Source organism: Pseudophryne corroboree, chromosome 9 (assembly GCF_028390025.1).
Source record: "Pseudophryne corroboree isolate aPseCor3 chromosome 9, aPseCor3.hap2, whole genome shotgun sequence".
Classification (NCBI taxonomy): domain Eukaryota; kingdom Metazoa; phylum Chordata; class Amphibia; order Anura; family Myobatrachidae; genus Pseudophryne; species Pseudophryne corroboree.
Genome location: NC_086452.1, coordinates 66,403,864 through 66,415,562, shown reverse-complemented (window position 1 = coordinate 66,415,562; position 11,699 = coordinate 66,403,864). Strand labels below are relative to the sequence as shown.

General features: G+C 45.4%; 1 protein-coding gene across 5 annotated transcripts in view; it reads right to left on the bottom strand.

Moving 5' to 3' along the window:
- Positions 1–904: 904 nt before the first annotated feature.
- The window catches only part of SLC6A9 (solute carrier family 6 member 9), a 229,477-nt gene continuing 218,682 nt past the window's right edge, over positions 905–11,699 (bottom strand). For all 5 annotated transcript variants that reach the window (XM_063939480.1, XM_063939481.1, XM_063939483.1 and 2 more), the window contains 6 exons: positions 10,502–10,739; positions 10,229–10,363; positions 9,669–9,768; positions 8,050–8,150; positions 6,571–6,741; positions 905–4,990 (listed from right to left, as the gene is read on the bottom strand). In XM_063939480.1, the coding sequence (XP_063795550.1) occupies positions 4,799–4,990; positions 6,571–6,741; positions 8,050–8,150; positions 9,669–9,768; positions 10,229–10,363; positions 10,502–10,739 (937 nt within the window). In that variant the 3' untranslated portion in view covers positions 905–4,798. The remainder of the gene's footprint in view (positions 4,991–6,570; positions 6,742–8,049; positions 8,151–9,668; positions 9,769–10,228; positions 10,364–10,501; positions 10,740–11,699) is intronic.

Here is an 11,699-nt window from a genome sequence, read left to right as displayed (position 1 = left end):
CTCTGCCGACCCCGTACCCATCTCACTAGTACACCCTAGAATCTCTCACCTTTTCCATCTTGACTGGACTAATACCACCCTACAGAAGGAAAAACTGACTGCACAGTACTTCCATACCTGGTTACCTTATGTTCTGACTCTACCCCCACTCATAAAAGAGGCACTAAGAAAATGTTTTAAAGATACCAAATGGTATCTTTTAGAGTCGCTTGACTCCACACCCCCCTTCTGACTACACCGCTCCTAAATGTTCAACTAACCTAATTAATGTTGCCCCTTATTGCTGACTCGATATTTGTTTGCCTCTTTGAGTGCATAGTCTTGTTATCACCAGGGAGCCACGTGGGGTACTGTTACAATAGCAACATTTGTCACTATTACGAGACTGTATATCTCTAAATGTTTTCATGTACAACGTATTATTATTCTATTATATTATATGTTATTGATGTTCACCTATCAATAAAAAACTTTTGGAAAAAAAAAATGGGCGAAAACGCCTGCTATTGAATACGCTTAGGTCGAATTAGTGCCGATTTTCCAAGTGTCGGAAAATTCGGCACTAATTGAATATACCCCATTGTGTGCCTGCTCTATAGCGTAAATGAAAAAAAGAAGCATATATTATAGAATTGTAATCCTTCTATTGATTATTACATTTAATCAGTCCCCATAAATGTAACATTTTGTGATCCACAGACTTAAATCGTGCCAACATCACTGTATTTCCAGTTCCTTTGGGTCTGTGACACGTATTCAATTGTGAGGGAACAGACGCAGCAGATATAGTAGGGGTGTGTCAGCCCCCTTTCATCCCTCTCATATTCTCACAATTTATAAAAGCGACAGTCTGAATTGTCCCAAGTCTCCCCTCCTGTCCCCCCCCAAGAACAAACACATCACAGAGAGGTCAGAAAACAACTTTATTTCTGTCACACTGTCAGGACCAATAAAATGACATGACCTTTTCTACAGTGATTCATAATTATTACACTAAGGGAACATCGGCCGGACACACCCTTTGTACATACACAGACCTCGACAAGCATTGTGCATCGGTCTTGAAATAGGTTTCTGATTTCTTTTGCAGTGACAGCGGCTACAAGTCACACAAAGCCGACGAGATGCAGCATCGGACCCTTATGTATGGGGCATAGTACTGAGATATTTTGTGCCCCCAGCCCCCATAAGTCACCTTTCACGGTGATGCTGGTGATAAATTCAGCACAATCTCCACATACACAATTGCTGCACCATCTTGTGCTTGGTAACCTTATTGTGCTGCGGCGTATAGTTTGGCAGGGGGGTCCGGACTGCGCAGGACAATGAGGTCAGACTGTGACACTTGATGTGAATATTGTGCTTTACTGTTCGCAGGAATATTGTGTGGCTGTGTGACTTTATACACTTTGGGTTTATCAGTGGGGAATGGGAATTTAAAAGGTTAAAAAAAAAAGTTTCAGAAGACACAAAAAAAAAAGAGGATGCAATTCACTAACGACAAAATATTATTACTGATTAGTTCATAACGCTATCAGAGGAAAGTAATTAGACAATGGTTGCTACAACCTCTGTTAAATTGTAATACTTGGAGGTGCAGCAATGCGACATCAGCAAAAGTTTACAAACAAAATGTACTAAAATATTACAGACAATTCTCCATCATACATTCTTCTCTAAACACCACAGACGTGCCGGTACATTCACAAATATATTAAACTATGGAGGGATTGGGTTCCAGGGGTACACTGAGAATATAATCTGGGGGTGCACACGCCATGAATTATTTACAGCATGGAGCTTTCATATACACAGCCTAAAGGCGTCAACTAGCGCACAGAAGACACACGGGGGGGGGGGTGAAAACACAGACTAATATTATTTGCACTATCTCGTTACAGCTAATCACATCTTCTCTAAGAGTCAGTACCTAACTACATGCTGTACAAAACCTTACTCCATGACTGCGCCGCTCTCGTGAAACTAGTTAGGAGGAGGAACGTCTGCGGAATATGTGAAAACAAATATGTAAAAAACAAAAATGTTTCCTGGTATTAAAAAAAAGTCCAAAAAATACCCAACAGAAAAATAGCAGATTTATACAACAAAAAATTAATTGTATTTAGTGCAACTATTAACATCCTAAAGACTGCAACGTGACGTTTCCATCCGTCGCAGGAGGAGCAGCAGAATACTGTCTATTTTGCATTGTTAAAAAATAAAGTCTGCACAGTGTAGTTTGTAGGTTTGCACTAAAGACATCTGTAGAACACAGCTTGGACATAAGAAGACCCGAGCAGCTACGTAACAGCACCACAGATATTGTGTATTACAGTGAATGTGAACTCCGGATAATGTGTCCCCTCCCATAATGCACCAGCTCTGCATATTATAGTCGCTGCAATTTAGAAGCGGGTTCTGCCCGCTGTAATAATGGACTTATGACACGTGTACCAGGAAACAATGGTGTGACTGCGTCTGTGCAGGCCAATGAGGTATTTCTAACGTATATTTTCATGTAGTGAGGAGGGGCGCTTTCCTCCTTAGTGTCTAAGTGTCTTGTGCTGCTGGTGTATTATATTTATATATAACTATATCATATAGTTATTACTAAATAACCTTGTCAGTCTTTACGTCAAGTTACTTCCTGGGGGAAGCCGATGATGTATTCTGGCATCAGGGGAAATCATAGGACTAACTTGCGGCCTGTGACTCGGTTCTTCCATGACAGGAATACTACAGATGTGGCCTCACTGTGAAGGAAGCCATTTTGTCACTAGTTTCTTGCAATGCTGGTTCAATCCTATGACTTCAAAGTTTGTGCCATCAACACATTCATGAAGTCCCTGCAGGCAGTTATTGCTGGTAATACGTCTGGCACGTTAACTTTTTGTCTCAAAATGTATCTACACGGCCTCATGCGCAATGGCGGTGCCTTGTAACTAACGTAGATCTGAAGGAGATGAGATGTTAGTGTCCCTCACAGAAACTAGTGTTGCTATATGGAGGCAGAGTGCGAAATGCAAGGGAATTGTTTTCTTCATTCCCGATATGATAGAGGACAGACCTGTCTACCGAGGTCAGGTCCTGGCGAAGGTTTCTATAGGACAATATCAGGTTATTACCATGATGACATATGGCACCCAGGAGCGTTGCTAAACTATCTCTGCAGCAGGAGACAGTTCCTGCACTGCCCTGTACATATATCCTAGACCCTAGCTGGATATACCACCAACAACCCTCTATAATTCAGCTCCGGGCACAAAGCTGGCATTTCATGTATGTAAATGAAATATCTACCCCATCCCATAACCACATTGGGCCATTTCTCCCAGCTCGGCCACTTGCTATTACCATATATCGCACTGTGCAGTATTATGTAGAAGCCTTCACCCCCCTCAAATAGCTCCTTTTATGTAGTATTGCCACCCGACAAGAACATATTAACACCTAGTTTGCCGGAGAGTATTTGGCACTGCTGAAGCTGCATCTCCGTTTTTGGCAGTGAGAAAACAACAACATATTATTGGCCTTGTACTGACTGCAGCACAAAGGACACAACGCGTTAGGGTACCACCTGACAGTATCTGCACCAAGCACACAGACAACTGTTGTCATGTGGAATGTGGATACAATAGCAGTGACTGGAGCCGGTATACTGCCACTCCGGTCTCTGCCAGGAATACAGAGCACCACTAGAGGGTATTTACTGGTAATAGGACACATTTTTCTACACTTCCTAAATTACTTACAATTCTACTTGACAGTTGAGTATAACCTGAAAATCTGTCCTGTTACCGAACTTTGACGCGTAAGTGTAAACATTAGGAAGAAGATCTGAGTTACAAACTACTTCAAATACTGGATGTAGAGAAAACAGACAATACATTTGCTGGGGGGACAGGTGCTGGAAGTGACCTATGGGCAGCAGAGGTAACGGTGTAATACGGAGAAGTACAGAGACCATGTGATCCACAGGAGGCGCTGTGGTGCCATCACTACGAGAATGATACACGGAGGTGTATGAAGAGTATAAGGAATGCTGTTTCCCTCCGGGGACACACGGATTCTCTAGAGATTCTCCAGGTAGCAGCTTCCACTTTATGTGTAATCAGTCCATCACCCAAAGGGCAGATGTGTAGATACAGCAGGTAGACAAGTGGACCCTTCCCCCAATTTCACAAAATGCCCCCCCCCTCCCTTCCTCCTCTTCTCACTGTTTTCCTCAAGTAACAGGAAATCTGAATCTCGTATTTCTTGTCCCTGTCCCCAGCACAGTAAAATGTCCTAAAGTGTTGGGTACGAGGGCACCAGACCCACAAGTGGTGGAGGAAGCTTTAAGGAGGGCTCCCGACCCCTGACCTCCCCGGAGTTAAAAACTGAGGTTTATAGAATTCTAAAGAATAAAATATCATGTAAGCTACCATTAGAAACGTGAGTTACAGCTACTTGTTTGAGATGAATTCATCTCTCCTCTCTCCCCCATTTCCTCCCACCTATGGCAATATGAAATAATGATCCCGCTCCGTAACAGTGTCCAATTAGAGTCTTCTCTTGCTAATCCAAATGTAGGGAGTAGGAACACGGCGACCTCGGGCCCCAAGTCTCCAAGTGAACAGGAGATTCTTATAGTTCGGTAGTAATTCTGTTGGATTCTCTGACGTGATGGGTCGGAAATAGGACAACGGAGGGTACAACTGGTCTGGATGTGTACAAGAGGGAGACTGGGATAGAGGGTAAGACGCTCATCCATCCTACCAGTGCCTCTGCCTTTCTCCAACCCCCCTTCAGAAGCTGGTTACACTTTAGAGTCTTGGCTGTGGGCCTGCCCATTGCTGCCCTGTATTGTCAGCCCGATCTCTTCCTTCTGCTTCTCTGGATTCAGTGGTTGGGCCTCTGGGCTGCCGTCACTCGGTGCATAGCGGCCTGTCCGGTGCTCAAGGAGAGCGGGGCCCCAGTCTTTGCTGGGTTTCACTGCGTTCTTCAACCGCTGAAATGAGGGAGAAGGGAGAGGTTAGAACGTGTTATTATCGTGAGTTTCCTATTCTTCTCTACATTCACCACACGTTTCACAGGTGCTAATAATGAGTACATGAGTGCCTGCATTGCAGAAATCGAAGCTGCTGTGTACAATATTATCCAATAGCTATATACACGTAATATATTATGGCTGCATTACCACCTAAATTGCAGAATATATCCATAAGCTACTTTAATATGACTGCAGAGTGAAACGCGAGTGGGAGGATCAATCAGAAGCTGCAATATCCCATTTACACGAATGCTGTGAGATAAACCACAGCTGCATGGTGCCCCCAGGGCATGGCGGAAGAAATGATGGTATACACGGTAATGCAGCTATTCCCTCTTATTATTACTACACAGTGTGTACAGTGAGTAGTTTATGCGCTATACATACAGATTACGTCACATGCTGTACAGGTAACTAGTGCAACCTCCCAGTATCACAGTTACATAGAAACATAGAATTTGACGGCAGATAAGAACCACTTGGCCCATCTAGTCTGCCCCCTTTTTATTTTATCCTTTAGGCAATCTCAACCCTTTTTTAACCTTAATTCTTTGTAAGGATATTCATATGTCTATCCCATGCATGTTTAAATTGCCCTACAGTCTTAGCCTCTACCACCTCTGATGGGAGGCTATTCCACTTATCCACTACCCTTTCTGTTAAGTAATTTTTCCTTAAATTTCCCCTGAACCTCCCCCCCTCCAGTCTCAATGTATGCCCATCGAGTTCTAATACTTCTTTTCCTTTGAAGAATGTTTCCCTCCTGAACTTTGTTAAGACCCTTGATATATTTGAAAGTTTCTATCATGTCCCCCCTTTCCCTTCTCTCCTCCAAACTATACATGTTAAGATCTTTTAGCCTTTCCGGGTAAGTTTTGTGATGTAGGCCATGCACCATTTTAGTTGCCCTTCTTTGTACACTCTCTAATGTATTTATATCCTTCTGGAGATAGGGTCTCCAGAACTGGACACAGTATTCCAGATGGGGCCGTACCAATGACCTATACAGTGGCATTATCACTTCTTTTTTCCTGCTACTGATTCCTCTCCCTATGCAACCAAGCAACTGACTTGCCTTTCTCATTGCAGTTCAAGTTCTAACTGATTTCCAGAAGCCTGTATAGAACAAAGCACCTGTAACACATGGGGGATTCCCTGCTTACTGCAGGAGGACAAGCTCTCCAAAAGGGTTTGGGTTCGGGAGACCCGCGGTCGGGATCCCGGCCGACAGCATGCCGACGGCGGGATCCCGGCCGCCAGAATGCCGGCAGGGGGAGCCAGCGCAACAAAGCCCCTTGCAGGCTTGGTGCTTCTGCCCGTGCTGCGGGCTCGGTGACTCGCCACAGGTTCTATTCCCACTCTATGGGTGTCGTGGACACCCACGAGTGGAAATAGCACTCGGCCCCCTGCCGGCATTCTTTACGGCCGGGATCCCAGCGTCGGTGGGCTGACTGCCGGGATCCCGACCGCCGGCATCATGACTACATCCCCTCCAAAACATGTGTTATGTACAAAGCAACTCTCGTTTACCGACTTACCTGGAAGAACGTGTCCCCCTCGGACCGAAAGATGGTGAAAGCAGCGTATCCCGGGATACAGATGACCGAGGAGAGAGCCATTAAGAATCCCAGCGTAATGGCCCAGCCCGGATAGACGTAGTCATTGTATGAAATTGGGCGATACTGAACAACGGTGAAAATTAAAATAAACTAGAAAAAAAAGAGAGAGGACTAGAATAAACACACCGAGATTATTCACACTTCAGCCCCTGCAAGAGATGAGACGGAAACCTACAACGCTAAGGGAGGGGTTTGTGGCTCCGCCTCTTGTGGGATCCACAGCAGTCGCAGCATGTACAGTATCACAGTGCCATGGTTTCACCAAATAACCGAAATACAGTGACCACAAATGAATGGGTAAAGTACCTGGTGTGGTCTAAAGAAATACCACTGTCATTCTCGTGAGGAACATAGGGGGTCATTCCGAGTTGTTCGCTCGCTAGCAGTTTTTAGCAGCCATGCAAATGCTATGCCGCCTCCCACTGGGAGTGTATTTTAGCTTATCAGAAGTGCGAACGAAAGGATCGCAGAGCAGCGGCATAATTTTATTGTGCAGTTTTAGAGTAGCCCAAAACCTACTCAGCGCTTCCGATGACTTCAGACTGTTCAGTTCCTGTTTTGACGTCACAAACACGCCCTGCGTTCGCCCAGCCACGCCTGCGTTTTTCCTGGCACGCCTGCGTTTTTTCGAACACTCCCTGAAAACGGTCAGTTGACACCCAGAAACGCCCACTTCATGTCAATCACTCTGCGGCCAGCAGTGCGACTGAAAAGCTTCGCTAGACCTTGTGTGAAACTACATCGTTCGTTGTAATATTACTTCGCGCGTGCGCATTGCGCCTCATACGCATGCGCAAACGTGCCGTTTTTTTGCCTTATCGCACAGCGAACTAATGCAGCTAGCGATCAACTCATAGGGGGAGATGTAGTCAGCAGTGAAAAGAGTGGAGAAGTGAGCCAGTGGAGAAGTTGCCCATGGCAACCAATCAGCTGCTCTGTATCATTTTATAGTATGCAAATTATAGATGTTACATCAATGCTGATTGGTCTCCACTGGCTCAATTCTCTGCTTGTCACTGCTTAGTACATCTCCCTCGTAGTTGTGTACCGCATCCGGCAATCTACCCAATCGTTTATGTGCTTTATACGCAGCTGGCGCAATGCTTTCATATATATCTGGCAGGCGCCATCTATTGGCGCGTAATGTTTTGGAAACATTCTACAATAATACACTATTAGGTGTTGTTCCTTTTCCACTTTTATTAATAGATTTTGTTGTCTGGACTCCGCTGCCCTAAGGACCAGGTGACGCCGATCAGTATAGGGAGCGTGTAAATGCACATTTATGTTGTGTTCGATTTTCATTTGCTGAACATTTTATTTTGTACAATTAGTTCCTACATTTTATGGGCTTAATGGTCTAGATTAGTACACGGATCACAGGGCAACGAGACTTACAAATATAATGGCCGGGGAGACGAAACGCCAGCAGATCTGGAAGAAGAGCGGAGGGGGGAATCCCAGCATCATCTCAATGTCCTTGAAGTAGTTCCGGTGTCCTGGATAATGGGAAACAGAACCGGGTGACACCGAGTCTACAGGACACAAACTCTATAGAGAACAGCTTTCAGCGGCCAGGCAGTGACGCAAGAGCCCGCAATGCCGGACCAGCAGCTGGCAGCTAGTTCCTGTCATTCTTCCTATGAAACTCCATGGAGAGGTCAGTGGCCGGATGTCCCTCTGTTGGGTCTTTTCATATCAGAATTACAGGCTGGACTCACAAATGACATTACACCCCTCTCACGCTATGGTTGGTTCAGAGAAAGTTTTACCGGGATAGTAACAGATTGAGCTACAGGTCTCAGTTACAGTACATTATTGTCCTTATTTATCAATGAGTGATACATTTCACTGTGAGTGATAAACTGCACCAGCCAATCAGCTCCTAACTTCCATGTCACAGGCTGGGTTTGAAGAATGACAATTAAGGTGGATACACACTGGTAGATATATCTGCAGATCAAATGATCGCCAGATATATCTATGGACGGATCGGGCAGTGTGTTGAGCATACCCACTGCCCGATCTGTCGGGGACTGACGTCATGAACTGGGCGGGCATGTGTAATCACTGCCGGCCGCCGCAGCATATGTACGGGGCGGTCGGCCGACTGCCCGTACACACACAGCGACACGCCAGTATATCGGTAGATATATTGGCCATCGGCTGTGCAGCGGGGCCGTCGCAATACGTCTGTGAACAACGGAGTTCACAGACGTATCGGTCGTACACATCAAGAGAACGGCCGATATATCGCCCAGTGTGTACCCACCTTTAGGAGCGGATTGGTTGGTGCAATTTGTCACTCACAGTGAAAATTATCACTCATTGATAAATAAGGGCATATCTTTAGTTATAATGTACATTATTATTATTATTATTGCCAGTTATTTATATAGCGCACACATATTCCGCAGCGCTTTATAGAGAATTTTTGCCTCAGTAGAGCTTACAATCTATATTCCCTATCACATGTACACACAGACACATTCACGAGGGTTAATTTTTTTTGTTGGGAGCCAATTAACCTACCAGTATATTTTGGGATTGTGGGAGTAAATCGGAGTACCTGGAGGAAACCCACGCAAGTACGGGGAGAATATACAAACTCCACACAGTTAGGGCCATGGTGGGAATCAAACCCAGGACCTCAGTGCTGTAAGGCAGTAATGCTAACCATTACACCATCCAATATAGAAGATCCCCTGAACAGAACCACAATGTAGAACTTGTGAGCTCTCTGGGTAATTGGTAGGCAGTAACATGTAAGTGCCAGACATGTATCTAACCCGCTTTGTAGTTCCTAAGGGGCAGATTTATCAAAGCTTGGAGAGTGATAAACTGAAGAGAGATACAGGACCAGCCAATCAGCTCCTAACGTCCATGTTACAGGCTGAGTTTGAAACATGACAGTAGCTGACCGGTCTCACTCCCCAAGCTCTGACAAATGTGCCCCTAAGATTGCTAACGAGGTGGATTAAATGTACTTACGGCGGGTTACAGCGAGAACCACTTACCATAAATATACATGATGGCCACACACATGATGCAGGAAATGATGACCAGCGAGAAGCTGGCGGCATAGTTATCCATCAGCAGAAGCCAGTAAATCCCAGCCTGTAGGTAGGAGAAAGCACAGGTAAGTACACTTCTAATCACCTACAGCCCCGTCTCAAACACCTCCGGTGAGCGGTGACTGTGCTGGTGCATTAGGATGATATTGGAAGGCTCTAAAGCAAGTCAATTAAAATGTCAGTCTAATTTTGGATTGTCGGAGGAAACCGGAGCACCCAGAGGAAATCAATGCAATCACAGGGAGAATATACAAACTCCACACAGTTAGGGCTATGGTGGGAATTGATCTTATAGCCATGGGATCTGTGGTTTCCAATTGCCCTAATGCTCCCAGAAATAAGCCACGGTTATTTGGTTCATGGACACAAACCACCAAATCTGGCTCGATCTGACCAGCAGGTTGGCTGGTCAGATCGAGCCAGATTTGATGGCCCCATTGTCCAGACCATGTGTAGCCTGCCTTTGTCTTTGTTGTATTTATAATGATATCAGCGAGAGTTACCTGTGTAGTTAGCGGGATTCCCAGCAGAAAACCTATCACCGCCACCCCAAGCGTCACAATGGTTTTCCAGCGGATTATCCAGTCATTGCCGATCTCATCCACGACGGCGGTGACCAGAGTCTCCAGCAGACAGAACTGCAACCAATCAAAGCCAGGAAGTGATTATGGCGAATGGGAAGTCACAGCTAATGTTGGAACCATAACGAGTTATGAACCCAACTGCAGTCAATTTCTAGTTATATTTGTGATATTCTGAGGTTACGTTGTAATTACCTGCGTCCCAAGTCCCAGAAGGATGAGCATAAAGAAGAACAGTAAGGACCACAGGGGAGATATTGGCAGCAGGGTCAGGGCTTCAGGGTACGCCACAAAAGCCAGCCCGGGTCCGTGGTCGGCCACTTTGGACACGTCTACTCCCATGTGGTTTGCCATGAAGCCCAGAATGGAGAAGATGACGAAGCCAGCATAGACGCTGGTGGCGCAGTTGGTAATGCTGATGATGATACTGTCCCTGGTGGGAGATTAACAGACTTGCATTACAATAAAAGCCCTGGTTCATTTGGCTTCTTCATACAGAGGTCTCTAGAACTGTTCATGTGATGCCAAATAAGAATGGTGATGGGGTTTTGCCGCATTGTAGGTACCTCCCTCCTATAGAATAAAGGCTGTTCCACAGGCGCTAATCAAAGTAACACAGGTCGCATCAATCGATTAAAGGTCACACACTTCAGTGAGCCAAAAATACAATACAGTGGTGAAAGTTCCCAGTCCTAATACTGAAAAAATATCCCTCTGAGGGTCAAAGGTTCTCAGTGGCAAATACGGTCAGGGAAATATAAGATGAGTAGTGTAACACCTTACAGGAAAATGGACACAATTTATTTTTCCAAAGCACTCACATTGTAAAACAGATAATAAACATACAGTATAACATGAAGTAGATGTCAGCCTTTGGTTGGTCATTTTAAGGGTCTGGAATGCCTCCCTAAATCCTAGGTGGTACAGAGCTGCTTAAGGTCCCAGACACCCGCAGTCCAGATAAGGACCCTTGGGACGCCATATAAATAAAGAATAATAATGAAAGGTCCACCAGTCATACAGGGGTCACACGTCACCTGGCTTAATGAGTTTCAGACACTTGTGTCCTTCCTCAGAAGTCTGGTGACACTTGGGAGCCCTTATATCCCCCTATCATTTATCTTCCCCAGCCCATGTCTCCTCCTTTCCGGCCACTGCACATGGGGGGTCATTCCGAGTTGATCACTCGCTAGCTATTTTTTGCAGCGCTGCGAACAGATAGTAGCCGCCTAAAGGGGAGTGTATGTTAGCTTTGCAAGTGTGCGATCGCATGTGCAGCCGAGCACTACAAAAAAGTTTTGTGCAGTTTCTAAGTAGCTCAGAACTTTCTCAGCCGCTGCGATCACTTCAGCCTGTCCGGAACCGAAATTTACGTTAAGAACCCTCCCAGCGA